Below are 16,611 nucleotides of genomic sequence, written 5' to 3'. Positions count from 1 at the left end.
CTGGATCAAAGTTGCCCAGGAGACCCTCAGGATCATATTTGGAGCACCCAAGGATGCTCCAGACACAGATTTTCCATGGGCAAACCAAGCTGCGGGTTATTCTCTGCTGTCTGTGGTGCCAAACAGGTCACTGTCCTCTACCACCTCTGCTGCATCCTGTGGGGAAAAAACTGGGATTTCCCTCAGGTAGCTACTGAGATTCCTGAAAATTCCTGAAATAAAGGTGCCCAACCAGATGTTTGGGCCATGCCATTTATTATAAAGGAATACAACTTTTATCTGCCCCCTCCAACCACACCTGCAGTCAGATTGCTGCTGCAATTCGGCTGTCAGGTTGATGAACTTTCACTTCTGGCTGACATCCACGTTTCCTTTTCCCTTCTCTCCCTGAGCCTAAGGTGAAAGTGGATTGCTGTCTGGTGATGCTCAGCTGGTGTTGGAATTCTCACACTTCCTCCTTCCAGAGTCTGCGTGACTCACCCTCAGCCGTGATTGTTTTAGGCTTTTCACAGGAAAATAACTGTGACTCTTTAAGAAGAGCTTGTTTCTCAGGCAAAAACTTTAATTTCCTGAGCAGTCTCAGCAGGGCTCTCCCCAGACTGTGCCCGTGGCTCCAGGAACTCCCTTTAAGCTCAATCCTAACCCTTCAGGCCCTGTAAGTGTCCCTGTCTCCAGCCACGTCCTGGATGACCTTGGCCACGTGCTGGGATTTGTCTCCATCTGTTTCTGGCCTCAGGTTGTGACTTTTAGGGTTGGAATTGCTGATCCTTTTGCTCTTCCAACCCAGGGAATTTCATTATTCTCTTCTCCAGCACTAATCCTTAACTATATCGTGTCTATCCCTGTCTCCAGGCTTAATTTCATCTCCTGGGTGAACTCTGGACTCATTTTGTTGCTTTTTTCCCAATCCTGGCCTTTTTTTGTGCCGTCAGAGGTTCTGGACCACCCACAAAATTTTATGGGCACCTCCTCTCCCACAACAGGGTCCTCATCTCTGAGTTTTTTGGGGTGGGAAGAGACTTTTCAGTCCTTTCCCTTACTCCTTCCACCAAAAAATGCAATTTTCTATGGGCGAGGAATCCACCAGGCTCAAAGGAGGCAGCACAAAAATATGCTGAAGCTGTAGGCAAGGTGATAGACTTACGGAGGTTTGTAGTGGAAATGTTAAACTTGGTGTAAAAAATAGGAGTGGGAATGTTCCCGGGTGTAGAAGAACCAGAAGAACCAGCAGAGCAAAGGGTAAAAGGAAAGGCATTTGCTGAGTGCCTGTGCTCATTGAAAAGTAGAGAAAGAACAAGCTGACCTTGGATAGTAAACTCCAGAGGACTAAGAGTAGGGTGGGAGCCATAAAACACCCAGGTAAAGTAAACAAAAGGGCTGGGATATTCAGGAATTTCATCTAAAAGGGGAAAAACGAAAGAGAAAGTAAGCAAAGGCAGCATCCTCTCTTCAAAAGCTGTAAAAAACAAGTCCCAAAATTGGGGTTTTTTTGCTCTGCCTTTCAGCTTTTAACTTCACTTTGTGCTCTCAGCCTTAAAGGCACGAGGAGAATTGTGGGGCTTTAATCTTTTTTGGCTGCTGGTGGCACGGGCCAGATAATCTGGGCACACCCACACTGGTGCTTGTGATCCAATGAAATCCACAAGGAAGAGCGTGAAAAGCAAAATCCACTTTCCTCAAGGTTTCTATATTATCAAATATAAAGTCTCTTCTCTTCTCCCCGAAGATCTTGTGGGGAGTTTTATTCCTCCAGTTTCCTGTGACTGCAGAAGGGAGTTTCTCATTCCCAGGAGCAGTGTCTGCTCGTTATCTAATTGCTGATTAACATCTAATTCTGCATCCTGGAGCTGCAGGCAGGTCCCAGGTGAGCTGTTGTGAGCACTGGGCACAGAGCCAGGGCCTGTTCCTGCCTCTCCTGGACCAAGGAAAATTGTACCCCTGGCACCCCCAATTCTTTGTGTGGAATTTAAGGATTTGTCTGAGTAAGGAATCGGCTGGAAAATGAGGAAACCATCATTCCTGCAGACTGAAATGTCCTGAAATTCCTCCAGGACTGAAATCCCAGGACTCCTGGAGCTGGACATCCCTTGGAGTGAAAATTCCTGCATGGAAGTTCTTTCCACATCACTGGAGGAGCTTTGGGTCACTTTTGCTATTCTTGGAGTAACCTGATCTCGTGTAAAGTGTCCCTGCTCATGGCCGGAGTGGTTGGAACAGGATCTTTTAGGTCCCTTCCCACCCAAAACATTCCATGATTCTGTGATAAAGCAAAGCCCTGAGCACCCCAGTTCTGCTCTGGTGGAGGGAACCAGCTCCATGTGGGAATGACAGAAAGGTGACAGAGAGAGGCAGGAATGGGAATGACCAGGAATGAGTTCATTCAGCCCCAGTGGAGGCACGAAGGAGACGCCGAGACCAGAGTTTTTCCATGCTTTGATGAATCCTAATTATGGTGCTAGAGCTGCTGCTTCTGGAGGCAGTTTTCCAGTTCTTCACCCTACTTTGGATGCCAGGAATTCCTTCTGATCCTGTCTAAAATCCTCATTGCTGCTGTGTCAACACCAACACAAAAAGTGGGAAGAACAAAGCAGCCAGAGCCTTCCATTTGGAGGATCTGGAAGGTTCTTCTCCCGTCACACACCACTTCACACTTCCAGTGCAACATGTAAGATTTTTCCATGGAGTGCAGAATTCCAGCAAGGCTTTCTTTCACATTTTTTTCCCAAAGTTTGACACGTGTTAAACTTGTGATCCAGCGCACCTTTTTTCCTGCCAGATTGCTGCAAGGGAGATTCCCTCATCCCATATTTGTGCCACATTATGTGGAGAGCTTTTGTGCTTGTCCTTCCTAAATTACACCCTGTTTTCTCAACCTACCACTTAAATTTACTGGAATCACCCAGAATTCTCCTGCTTGCAGATTCTCTCAGCTCGTCACCCGTGAGCTCAGTGAATTTATTGACTAATACATCATCCAAACCAGCAATTAAAACTTTGCATCATCCCCGAGCCAAGAGGAGCCTTTTAATGGATCGTTCCAGCCTGACAGCAAATTGTTGCCTGTGATTTGCTCATGATTTCAGCCCGACTGGGTTTCCTTGGTTTTGCTTCTGAGCCCATCATGTGAAACTGTGCCAAAAGCTTTATTAAGGCTGAGCTGTGTGACAGGTACCACTTTTACCCTCAGATTTTGTTATCTTGTCACAGGGAGGGATATCACCCACCTGTCACAAAATCCTTGCTGATCATCCCTGCCTCCTTGATAGCCCCTGTGCCTTTGATTGATGATTTATTGCAGAGCTTTTTCCCCACTCTGGGTTGGCTGCTCTGTGTGTCCCTGTGCCCTTTATAATAATGGATTATTTCCACAATTCTTCATGGAAAGGCTTTGGAGTAGCACTCAGTGCTCTGGTCTGGTTGACAAGGTGGGGATTGGTCACAGGCTGGACTCAATGATCTTGGAGGTCTTTTCCAACCTAAATGAGTCTGTGATTTGTTGTTACCCTGTCTCCTAAAACACCCAAATTTCCCTGCTGCAAAGAAACAGGAGCAGGAGAAACAGGCTGGGTTTGGTAGCTGTGATGGATTTCTTTTCCCAGTTTTCCTGGACACCACTTTGGCTGACAACCCTCACTGATTTGCATATTTATATAGAAAACACTAATTTTATTCACTTTTGATGTGTTAATTAGTTCGTCTCATTAATATCTGTGGCAGCAAAGTGGCTCTTGCTGTTGTGTTTGATGTGGTTGTGTCTCCACACCTGTTTTCCCTCTTACTCCACACGTGGAAGCACAAACACAGCTCCTGACTCTGCAAGTGCAGCTCAAAATTGTGGGATTGGAAAAACAAATCCTACACTGAATCACCAAGAATTTCCAAGAATCACCTGGAATTCTTCTCCCAGACAGCTCAGCCTGGAGAGCACCAGCACCCAAACCTCACACTGGAAAAGGGAAATGGGACTGATTGAATCCATAGGGGAAAAAAAGGAGATTTAGGCTTTGCCTAAAGCTGAGCCACCTTGGTCTTCTACCTGCACCTTCCCCCAGCCCAGGGAAGGGAGGAACCAGTGTGAAAAAGGAGCTGTGACCTCATAATCAGCTCATTCCTCACCTCCAATCGAGAAGGAGAGTTTTAAATTGTCCCTCTTCCTTCTTTATTTGAAAGAGTTCCAGCGAATTTCCACTCAGAGGATCACCGCTGACAAAGTCCATCCAGAATTCCCACCTCCAGATTTACTTTTCCATGACCTTTAGCTCCCACAACCGGGAGCTTTCAGTCCAGGAGCTAGGTGGGTGGATGAGTAAATCCTGTTCAACAATCCCTTGACTTCCAAAGAATCAGTCGGGATAATCCCGGCTACTTCAGCTGCTTTGGCATCTGGAAATTTCAGGAAGAGGAAATGTTCCTCTAAATTTGTAGACAATTCTAGGGAGCCACTCTCACTTGACCTGGCAGCACTTAAACTGCTGTGGTGAAAAGTGGGGGAAGAGCTGGGAGTAAGGGGCTGCAAAAGATCTGAATAAAAGTTTGTTCTCCCTCCTGAACTGTGTCCACCCTGCTTCCCCACACCCTCACTGGACTTATCTCATCCCTCCACTTGTTCCTTCCCCTCCAGATGGTCTCTCCACCAAGACTTTGCTTTCCCGTTTCCAGCAAAACTGTTTGGGATACAAATTGCTCCTTCTACCTCCTCGTTCTCCTGCCAATATGACAGGTGGTAAAACAATAACAGCTTTGGCCTGGAGCCCAACTTTCTTGGAGTTTTTTGAAAGTACCTGAGGTCCTGCAGGGAAAAACTGTGCAGGGTATGGAGGACTTGCTCCTGGAGGAATTATTCCTGGAATTGGGATGCAGCACAACCACCACAGCCCTACCAGTGCCTGCCCTGAGCAGCTGGACATCTCTTCCTTATTTTTGGTTTAAAAACTTATTCTTCCTCTTCCCCATCTTCGTTTTCTTTCCCTTTTGAGGTTGTGTTTGGTGAGAGAAAATTAACGGCAGGTTCTGCTGTTGATTTGGGCTTTTGACATCTGTCATCTCCAGGCACAGCTCAGTGGGGTGTCAGTGTCCTCTTGTCCCTGCCCACCACTGTGGTGTCACCTCCTTAATTTCCTTCATTTCCCCTCCATCCACTAAACAAAATATTTAAAACCAGTCACCAGATCCAGAGCTCACAGCACAAAACATGAAGTTGATGTGGAATCTTTCGTCCTCCTGCAAAACTGAAATCCAGGCACGCTGAAATGCCTCAAAAATCCACATCCCTCCACGTGTGCAGCCAAAACCCAGCAGAGTTCCAGGGCAATGCTTCAGAGAAAGCAAAGATCTCATTTAACCATCAAACACAACAAAAAAAACCCGACACCCTTCAATTGTTTGGACCAGCTCTGGTTTCTCCCAGGACACAGCTGAGCTAGGGATGCTGCCAGCTTTTCCTTTTCTCTCTCTATTTTTTTTTTTTTTTAGTGTGTGTGTGTTTTCCAGGAATGGGAGCATGCAGCTGGGGCTGTGACCCAAGAAGCTCTGAGCTGTTTGTGTGAGTCCCTGGCTGGCTGCCCTTCTTCTTCTCTGTGACACCCCCAAGCCTCCTACAGAGCTTTTCTGTGTCCCCTCAGCTGCAGCTCCTGCGGGGAGAGGAGGGAGCAGAGAGTGTGGAGGGCAAAACCAAACAAAGCTCAACACAATTGATGGTTTCTCTGCCAGGAACGTGGGTCTGTAGAAAGCCTCTCACAACCTCTGAACGACAGGGATTGGTGACAGCTGTGTGAGGTTGTTTTGGCCCTGGGGAAAAAGCAGATATGGGGATGTGTTTTCCAGCTGGATGAGGTCCTTGAGGAGGCAGTGTGAGAGCAACTCCCAGCTCAGCAGGGTCCCCCAATTCCTTCCCTTCTCCCTCCCACCTTCCCACTGCCTTTCCTCTCTCAGCCACATATTTCCCTCTGTCTTTCCCCCTTTTCTCTGATGAGAGAAGTTAATTTCAAAATGGGAATGGGAGGAAAGACCCTGAGGAGCCAGAAATTTCTACCCACTGAGGCTGGAGAAACGTCCACAACACTGCCACAAATCAGCTTTACTTCCACGTGCTTGTTTATAAACAGACGTTTGATAACCCAAACTCACTGTGAATAAATTCACTGATCATCCCCTGTGCTGACAAAACTGTGGAGCCATTCCCTGTGTTTCAGGCAGAGTAGGATGTTATTCCTCACAGAGCTTTGAAAGTAAGAGACAAAACTATGCCTTCAAGGATCTCCTCGGAGCAATAATGATTTGAAGCTTGAACATGTCAAAAAGGCCATTTTCTGTATGTTTTCTTAGGTGAGTTGGATGTCTGGGGACACTTTGGATTCAAGCAGGCTCAGGAAATCAATAGGAGTTCAGCACCTGACTTATCCAGGCTCTCTCAAAAATCCCAGGGGGAAGCTCAACCACAAAACACGAATCTTTAAGAGCAGAAAATTATCCCAGAACAACACTTTTATTTCAGCCATCACGGGGAGCTCTTCCAAACCCATCACAATCCGTATGCAAAGATGTAAGTGACGCTGGCCAGGACACCCAGGGACATCATTCCGTGGCTGCTTTGCCTGCTGCTGACTCCATTCACGTTGCACAGGGGTTTCTCACAGCAGGAGACATTCTGGGAGCTTTGGATTTGCTGCTGACCTGTTACTGGACATGTTTGAGAGCACATCTTGGAGATGACGTATTTAGGCTTGTTGGGCTCTAGTAAAGGAAAAAAAAGTGGGGGAGAAAAGAGAAAAAGGAGGATGAAAAATAATAGTTTAAATATTTTCGTGGCTAAATCTGTTTTGGTGAGTAAAGGAAGGCCAGGCATTAATCCTCAAGGCAAATTTCATGGAATTAATCATAGAATTATGGAATTGCTTGGGTTGCAAGCAGAAAAATCATCCATGGGCTGATGTGAGAAATGGATTTGTAATGAATGGTATACTTGTATACTTCACTATGTACAACAAATGACAAATAAGACCATTGTAAAAAAGTTTTACAATCCAAAAAAGAGGGGGAGATGTGAGAAATGGATTTGTAATGAATTCTCAAAACCTGACTGAAAGCTCACACAGTCTTGTACATCTGTGTGCAAATGCTGAGATAAAGTGTGCTGACTTAGGAAGGCCGTGGAACAGAGATGACATTGTTGAGAGAGAGACTGAACTGGAAACAAGTTTCAACAAGTTTCAACCTACGGCCTTGCAAGAAAACCCAGGGATTTTAGAGAATTAGAACTGTGAAAGATGCATTGTAGCAGGACCACATAGGGTAAAAGTATAGGTGATTTGTGTTAGAAGTATTAGCAGTATTGCTAATAGGCTGAAAAACATTTATAAAATATTGTGACCAGAAAAAAAGGTGGCTTCTGATAGAATGGCGCTGAGTTTTACATCTCTTATGTCTCACCCTTCTACGAGACTGATAATAGAATAAAATCTTCTAAAACACCTCTCAGTTGCTCTGTTTCTATAAAAGCCAGGAAAAATCCAAGAGGCAGGAACACCTCCCACCAGACCAAGTTGCTCAGAAGCCCATCCAACTTGGCCTTGGACACTTCCAGGATGGAGCAGCCACAGCGCCATAGAATCCAAGAACTGTTAAGGTTGGAAAAGACCTTTAAGATCAGGACTTCTCTGGGCTCCATATTTTCAGGTTTTGTCAGTCCTAACATGGAATGGCTCTCAGCTCCAGCTGCCTGAAGTGATGCTCAGGCTGGGTCGTTCCCACCAGGATGGCTTTTCCTACAATATAAACACAGGGGGAATGTCCTGCATAACCTGAGATTTGGGATAAGAGCATGTGGAGGTCTTTGAGGGCACAGAGCCCCCAGGACAGACCTGAAGGATTGTGCTTGGCACAGGGAGTCAGCCACAGTGAGGTTTGGCCAAAACACTGCTCAAAACAGTTCTGGGTGGGAAACACACACAGCTCCAGGTGTGAATCCACTCCCTGGTGCTGCTCTGTGTGTGTCCTCATTTTTTCCCCAGTTTCCAGCAGGAATACCAAGGGTATCTGGACACTGCAGCAGCCACAAGGTCAGTGTCTCCTAAAAGTTGGTCATCAAGGCCTATTGTTCCCATACTGGGATGAAATCCCATTCCTGGGACTGCTCTCCTACAAAACAAACAAAGTGTTGTTCCCAAACCTACTTGTCCCGACGTCCTTCCGCACGGTCACGCAGTGTTTTTCCTCCTTGGCACACATGGAAATGGTCAAACAGTCCTTGTTGGACTCCTGTTCTTGGCAGGTGTAGCACATGAATGGATAAACTGGGGCGGGAAAAAAAAAACGGGAAAAAGCACATTACAAGGTTTAAAAACCACAAAAACCCCAGTGCAGAGATCTCCATTTCCCTCGTTACAGCCTGAGGAATGCTTCTGTGGGAATGACCAGTGACTTTCTTTATCTCCTGACCCGTGGCAGCAGCACTAAATCCTTCTCTGTCTCCTCTGGCTCAGGCTGCGAAGTGTTATCGATCTGTTTGCAATCCCTGGGAGCAGGAGATGTGAGCAGAATTCAAGGATTTGGGGGCTTTTATGGAGGAGATTATTGCTGAGCCATAGCAGCTCAGTCCTGAGGGCTCGGCCACAGGAATTGCCAATTACTGCTCAGGGTTTCTCCTGGCCAGGGCTTGGCAGGGAGAATTTAAAGATGCTCATAGCATTTTGAGGAGGTGGACTATGTCCAGTGTCCTACTTCTCTTTCATCTGGCTCAAAGACTGCTGTCACATCTCTTTTTTCGTGCTTGGACGTCACTGAACTGGCCTAACCTCAGTTCTAGGAGGTCTGGTGAGAGCCCTCAGATGCTCTGTCAAACTTCTGTTTCTAGCGTAAAATCGGGAATGAATGGAAAATCTTAACCAAAAGCTTGGTTTAAGTGCTAAAGGCAGATTTGGTGAGGTAATTCCTACATCTACAACAGTGGCAGATGATTGGCAGGAAGGTCACGCAGAGTTTCCTGCCAAGAATGTCTGTGTCTGCCCTCAAAAACAGAATGTGGTAGGCCAGACCTCTGGAAAGTAGTTAAAAAAAAAAGGAAGTGATGCCTTGTGAAGGCTGACCTAGAACAGAGACTGGATAGAGTTAAAGAATAAAGCAGGGATTTATTAGAAAGCCTCAATGGATACACCTTGGGCAGCACAAGAGCCCAGCCAGGGCTACACCCAAGATGAACCCAAAATGGTCACAAAATGGACAACCAGTCACAGGGTCTCACACTTTTATAAGTTCTGGTCCATTTGCATGTTGGGGTTAATTGTCCAATTACAGCTTTAGCTTATGAAGTCCCATCCTTCTTGTTTTTCTCTCTTCATTCTGCTGTTGTTTATGCTCTTGGGCCTGAGATTTGGATCAATGGCCCTTGGTCCCCAGCTAGAGAATGAATTGTTTTGTTTACCTGCTCTGTGAAGAGAGTTTACTATCCCCTAATATGAAGCTCAGAACTTCACACAAAAGTAGCACAGAATCTGAAAAACATAAAAGCTAAAACCTGAGGCATCATAAGAAGAACAAAACCACCCCAAAATATGTGCAGAGCACTCCCCAGCCGGGCAGATGGAAAGGTTTTATAGTGGTGGTTGAGTTCAGAGCTCATGAAATCACCCAGAGCAAAGTGTGGGGTTTTGTGACTGAGTTCCTTTAAAAACAAAGCTAATGTTTGGAGGGAAACAAAGCCAAACGCTGGCTGAGTTCCTGCTAAGTCTGGGGCCAGTCTGTCACTTTGGAAAGGGCAAAAGCAGCTGAAGGACACGTCCCTGTGAGCGCACTTTTGTCCGATAAGAAGTTGGCATTGAGAAAATGGAAGGATAGCGGAGGTCACACCATGAAACAAGAAGTTTCTGATAGAAAGGAAGGAAAAAGTCTCCAGCTGTTGATCCTGTGCAGCTTTTTTTTGCCTTTTTCACCTCTGCTAGAAGTTGAATTTTAATGTGCAGCGTAGAGGAGATTCAAGGAGGTTTTAAGGAATTTTTGCAACAACTTTGAATGATGTTGTTCTCGAGCAAGCCCAGGAAACACGGGCTGCTGAAAATTCCAGTGAACGGGTGCAAAGCCAAGCATGAAAATCCCATGATTACCTCAGAGGGTAATTCCCAAGGCTTATTGGTCAAATCAACTGGAGCAATGGAAGGAACTCTTCCCTGGGAGGATGGGGAGGCCCTGGCAGAGGTTTCCCAGAGAAGCTGTGGCTGCCCCTGGATGCCTGGAAGTGTCCAAGGCCAGGTTGGACAGGAATTGGAGCAACCTGGGATAGTGGAAGGTGTCCCTGCCCATGGCAGGGGTTGGGATGAGATGATCTTAAAGCTCCCTTTCAACCCAAACCATCCTGTGATTTTAAGTGATTTTGACAGATGGATGCAGTAAAAGAGTGAAAAAGAAGATTGGATGCAATCAAATTAAGGTTAATAAATTGCAATGGATAAAACTGAGACACTTAAATGTAGGGTGGCAAATAATTGGTTCAGCTACAATTCAAAACCACAGTGACAACAGCAGGAGTCAACAGTGTCACATTCCAGCCACGGAAAATGGCATAACCCGCGGGGACACGGGCAGAAATGTCATGTGCAAGATAACAAAGTGGCCTTTCCACCCTGGCAAGGCCTCAGCTGGAGCCCTGGTGCCCAGATCTCTCCGCAGCACTTCCAAAACTTCAGAGCATTTGGAGAGGAACCAGAGGAAAGGGAGGAGAGAAGGTCAGAGATCTTGGAAATGTGACCTTGTCAAAAAGGTTGGAAGGGTTTTGTTTGTTTGTTGAAAATGAGAATATGCTGAGGAAAGTCGCAGGAATCTTCTTCATGCAAGAAAAAAGACACAGCAAAGAAGAAAATAATAAAATATTTTATGTGTCCTGTGGTGGAAATATGGGAGAACAGAACAAAAACAGATGCTAAGAGATGTTAAAACTAAATTCCTAAAGGGATGAGAGTCTCTGAGCAATTCCAGGCTGTGGAATCTTCCTTGCTGGAAACTCTCAGGGACACCTTAAGCAAATATCTGCCTGATCTTGTCCAACATTGCAGCAAGGACTTGACGATCTTAGAGGTCTTTTCCACCCTTAATGTGATTCTGTGAAAAGGATCAAGACCTTTCATGATTTTTGCTGGACACAAACCTCACAAAACAGTGAGTTTATGGATTGAAAAGGTGAAAGACCCTCTTTGGTTGGCTGAGAGATCAAGAGTCTTGACGAAAATTTGGTCATTATGCTCTTGGATGAGACCCAGGATACCTGAGAAAGCTCAAATGGAGTTTCCACATTTTCATTTGTCCCAGTTTTAGGCCAGAAAGCTGAAATGTCTTATTCTGGATCTAGGCTGGGCCCAGAAATGTGCTGTGCAAAAGCCTGTCCTTAAATCTGTTGGAAATCTGCTGCCAATATCAAATGTCACCAGTGAGGAATCCCACCATGAACCTGTGATCCTGGATCTCTGTGAGCTTTCCAGTTCATCCTGGGTCATGCTGAGAATGTTGCCTTTGAAAATTCTCCTCTTCTACTCATGTTATGTGCTTCAATCAAGAATTGTGGGCACTAAATAATTTTAATTTTTAATAATTAATAGTCATTTTCCCACACCCAAAACTGGCCGAAGGTCCTGCTCTTCCAGGCATGCTGGAAAACCATTCCAAAGGATGTAGGAGTAGGGGGTTGATACATCAATGATAATTGATTAATTAGATGCCTCTTTCCCAACCAGATTCGTATCATGGTTTCTGGGAAACCATCTTGTGTGGGGGAAAATTTGTCACTCTGGTCATCATACCCACATGCCAGGAGCGATGGAGCAACACTTGTGTCTCACTCCCAGAAGGAGGACAACACTTGGGAGCAGGATGCCTTCAACATGAAAAGTTCTTTCACCTCTGCCGCTGATTTAATCTACAAAAACTCCCAGTGTTGCATTTTCTAGGAAGACACATGGCAAACCACTATAAGGAAGGAAAAAGCAGGACAGAAAAGTCTCTAAAATACTCAAAAACTGAAATTATTAAGGGGAATAAAAATTTTGTTATGCTTTCTATCACTTCCAGCTTGCCTCCTTTTGGAAGATCCCAAGGACCACGGTGTGGATTTAACCTGGCATCCAGCATCACCAGAGTTCCAGCATGGGAAGAAGAATCAATTCATCAGATTCTCATTTCAGCATCAAATCACTGATTGAGGTGCAAAAGGACATTGGTGACACCATCACAACACTGCAAAGTTGGTGACAGCCCTCTAGGGTATTGCCACGTGGAAAAAGTTGTCACCATCTTCCCCCTAATCCTTGTCTTAAGTAGGAGCAGCACGAGAGGCTCACCTTGTTCCACACAGAGCACAGCAGCCAGCAAGGTGACCAGAGGAGTCCTCATCTCCAGCAGATCCTCCCAGCAGCACTGGGAAGCTGTTTGGAGGGCAGGTTTTATACCCCAGCCCAACAGCAGCAGCAGTTTTACAGGTTCCAGGTGGACATGAAATCAACCCGAGGGTGTGGAGTGTTCATGTGGGAGTTTTCCACGCCAGAGCCCTTGGAACAGGCTGGCACCTTGGGGAAAAGCCCTTTCAGCCACACATTTCTTGCTCTTCTGGTCGTGTGAGTGATGGGAAGATGGGATCTGCTCTCTCCTCCTCTGAATTTCTTCCTTTCCTCCCTTCCAGAGTTGATACTCTGATGAAAGCAGAGCCTGGAGGCACAGGGAGATTGTCCAAGGAATGAATTTTTTTAGTCCCTTTGCATAGACAGCACGTGACGTTCCAGGATTTGTACCATTCATTGATTTTAATTATTCAACAGCACCGGACTCAGCCTCTGAGCTGGCCTAAGCTGGTTTACCTCAAAATCAGTGTGTTTTACACCAAATTAAATTAGCTAATGGTTGGTTAAACAGAAGATTTTCCTCAAATTTTCATGTCAGTCTTCATTTCTTTATCAATTTTCCCTCTGGTTAATCCCTCTGCCTGCTCTTTTTCCTGCTTGTCATCCTCAAATACCTTGTACAATTTTGACTTAATTAAGTTTTGCTGCTATCCAGGGATTCTTTAGAGGAGCTGCTCTTCTCCACGCCCAACAGTTTCTCGAAATTAGGCCTCCATTTCCAAGCCCACAAATTGGCACCCTGGAATTGCAGCTCTGTTCGGGAAAGAGCCATCCCTCAAAGTGTAATTTTTTCAATCTCTCCTCTTAAATCAATCCTTTTGCCTTTATTCCTCTGTGTTGTTCCTCTCCTCTGAATTCCTTAACATCTGTTCCTGACAGTCTAGGATGGAGACCCTCATTCAAGATGCATCTTGTGAGAGCTCGAGCTGCCAAGTCCACAGAGCTTCTTCTAAAACAAGATTAGTCCTGGACAGCAGAAAGAAAATATTGTCAAACCCCGCTTTTTCTGGCAATTATGGAATAACTTAACTGGCAATTCCCTGCATGTAGCCATCAGCAGGGTATTTTTGTCTGTTTCTAACATGAATCATTCCAACACTGGATGATTTCCTGATCCGTGTGATTTTCTGACACTTTTTTTTCAGGCCCTCCTGATCTGCTCCTGGAATGACGTCATCAGGTGGTGAATTCCAGAGTTGTTCAAGTCCTGTGTCCAAACAGACATTCCCTGGGTTTTGGAGGTCGGTGAGGTCAGTGGGGATGTGGTGATGACCAAATTGAGCCTTGTGCTTCACCCAGGACAACTTGGTCCTTTGCCCCAGTGTTTTATAAACAGGTTCTTCTCCCTCATTAGTGGGTGTGGCTCCTTGCTGGCATTTTGCAGTGAGGTTGAAAGAACCAATTTTTTTCCCCTTATTTTTTTGTCTTATTTATCCCACAGACTCGTTGTGTTTATTCCTTTCCCCTCTCATATCCCAGCTCCTTTTGATTTCCAGAGAATCATAGACTGGGTTGGTAGGAAGGGACCTTAAAAACCACCTTGGACCTTAAAAATCACCTCATGTCATGGGCAGGGACACCTTCCACTATCCTAGCCTGCTCCAAGCCCTATCCAACCTGGCTTTGTTGGCTTTTCCAACATCCTTTTTATTCCCACATGAATCTTCTGGGAACAGGATCAGCACAAGTTGAGTTTGACTTTGACCTAGACTTTGACTTAGAATTAGACTTTGACTTAGACTTTTTGACTTTGACTTTGACTACTTTGACTACTTTGACTTTGACTTTGACTTTGACTTTGACTTTGACTTTGACTTTGACTTTGACTTTGAAGGAGCAGTGAGGTGAAACATCCCCAGCACATCCAACAAATATGTACTGAGGAGAGGAATTTGGGTGGGAAATGGGATTTTCTGAGTTTTCTGGGAGCTGTCTCCAGGACATCAGTGTCTTACTTTGTACTGTGGTTCTAAGGTACCTTGGAATGCTGGAGCATTGTCTCTTCCCGGTGCATGGAGAGCATGGAAAAGAGATTTATTTCCCAACAGGGCAGATTACAAAACTCAGAAGCACTCAGAGGCATCACTCAAGGATCCAGCTTGGAGAGGGTGTCTCCTGCAGCCCAGGATCACAGCCTAGAGGAAGGCCTGGAGCAGGGACACCAAATGAGGAGCAAGATTGAGAATTGCAAAGAATGGGGAAGAAAAATCCCCAAGGAAGCTGAGTCACCTCTCTGGAGTAATTTTATTATCCATGCAGGAAAATTAAAGTGGATCAAATTGGAGCCATGATTTGGCAGTGGACTCAAATTGGAGCCATGGGTTGGCTCTGTGACAAGAAAGCAGCAGTCAGCTTTGGAAAAAGAGTTCCTTTTGTTCCTTTCCATGGCTTCCAGAAGTTTTTTTGACCCAGTGAGGGTGTTGCTTCGACATCTTGTATCCATTCCCTCTCTTGCTTTGGCATTGAGGCACTGAGTTGGATTAGGGCAAATAAACAGGGAAAAGGGGGAGGAATTTCATGTTGTGAGGGAAAAGACGGGAATTATTCAAGGAGATCAGCAGGCAGCACAGATTCTTCAAAACCAAGGGTGGGAAAGCCCCAAGAGAGGGAAAAGAAGGGCCAAAGTTGAAGCACCTTCTGCAGATGCCTCATTTAGGCAGGGAAAGGCCTCCTTGTCTGATCCAGGTCCTGGCGCAGTGACTCAGAGCTCTGAAAAATGAGTTTTATATAATCCACAGGGAGAGACTGGCAGTTACCTCCCAGGATCAATCCCAGCTACTGGAATGAGACTCCCATCTCCTTCCCAAAAGCCCTCCAGGCATCACAGATGTCTCTGCTCATGGGGCAGCTCAGTGCTCCCATGTGAGGAGTGTGCAGCCATGGGAGGCACCAGAAACCCGGGGTGATGGAAAGATTTGGAATTAGGGAGCAGCACCTGCGTGGGAGGTGTCAATCAGGATTTCTCAGGAAGGCTGGCAGAGTCTCCTCTTACACAACAATGCAAGGGGAGGGTTCACCACAGGAGCTCTGATGTTTTTAGGACCTCCTGTGCCTCAGGGAAGTTGCTGCTCCCGCCTCCAGATAAGGGCTTTGGGACATGGGTCAGCTTTGGAGCACATGGATGCGTTTTGTTTGGCACTAGGGAAAAACCTGTGGGGTCAGGGGGAAATTAGGCAAGGAGGAGCCAGCCAGGATGGAGCTGCTCCCTTAGGGATGGCACTTCTACATTCCCAGAGCTGTTTATAACTTCTCCATGCAGCAGCCGTAAAACCCTCCAGGGGTGTCCCACATGCTTCCATCCCCTTTGGCATGCCAGGATCCTTCCCATCCCAAAACAGAGGCACCTGCCAAGTTCAGGCAGCTCAAGACATGACCTTAATTTTAAACCTGGCTGCCAAGGGCAGGTCTGGACTCCCAAGCTTAGCAGAACAAGACCTGAGGCCGTACCAGCCCCATCTTGGCCTTTCCCTGTGCCAGCCATTGTCCCTAAGGAATCCTGAACTTGTGGATAGCACAGGGTGAGAATTATTCCAAATTGTTCAGTTGTCACTGTGTTAGGAGCAGGGTGTGGGGCAGAATATGGCCAGCCAAGGTCACAGAATTGGCTTGTTTGGGGTTTTTGGATCTGTGTCACTTGAATATCCCTGAATTTGACAGGAAGGGACGCAGGGTGAGGAGAATAAATCGGGCAGATGGATGGAGCCAGCTCAGCTGGGATAGGCAATAAAATCCGTGGGGAGAATGGGGAGACTCATGGCCAAAATCAAAGTATCCTTGGCCAATCTTGCATTTACACCGAGGAGGAAGGAATGTGTTGAGGCAAGGAAATAGAGTTTGGATGGAAAAACACAGAGTAAGATTGAAGGAAGAAGCCAACGAGGAAATTTGGGAGAGAAAACAGCCAGGGAATGCAGAGCTGGGGTTGGACGTGGATGGGAGGAAGGTGAACAGGAAGGGGTAAGAGCAGGGTGGGATGAGCTGGACCCACGAGCCCACGTTTCCTCTGCAAAGCTGTTTAAAGAACAAAAGTGTGGCTGTTTCTGAGTGCTGTTGTTCCTCTAATCCCAGAAAATGCCTGTCAAAATGAGCAGTACATGGAGCTGTGCAAGGTTTTCTGTCTTCTAGGGAGAGAAAACCAACTGGGTGAGCTGCACTTAACTGGTTTCCCTGGGAGATCTCCCTTGGGATCATCCTTGTGGAGAGCTCCTTCCTCCTAGGAGAAGACAGTTCAGCC

At 46.2% G+C, this 16,611-nt stretch overlaps 1 protein-coding gene across 1 annotated transcript; it reads right to left on the bottom strand.

Moving 5' to 3' along the window:
- Positions 1 to 6,516: 6,516 nt before the first annotated feature.
- LOC120504765 (lymphocyte antigen 6E-like) lies at positions 6,517 to 12,372 on the bottom strand. Its single transcript, XM_039714579.1, has 3 exons — positions 12,321 to 12,372; positions 8,172 to 8,291; positions 6,517 to 6,732 (listed from the first exon to the last, which is right to left on the bottom strand). Exons 1-3 carry the CDS (start codon positions 12,370 to 12,372, stop codon positions 6,521 to 6,523), a joined length of 384 nt encoding a protein of 127 aa, XP_039570513.1. The 3' UTR covers positions 6,517 to 6,520.
- Positions 12,373 to 16,611: the final 4,239 nt, after the last annotated feature.

The sequence above is a fragment of the Passer montanus genome, unplaced genomic scaffold, assembly GCF_014805655.1.
Source record: "Passer montanus isolate IOZ18808 unplaced genomic scaffold, ASM1480565v1 scaffold100, whole genome shotgun sequence".
Lineage (NCBI taxonomy): Eukaryota > Metazoa > Chordata > Aves > Passeriformes > Passeridae > Passer > Passer montanus.
Note: the sequence above shows the minus strand (reverse complement) of the source record. Positions and strands in the feature narration are given on the sequence as shown.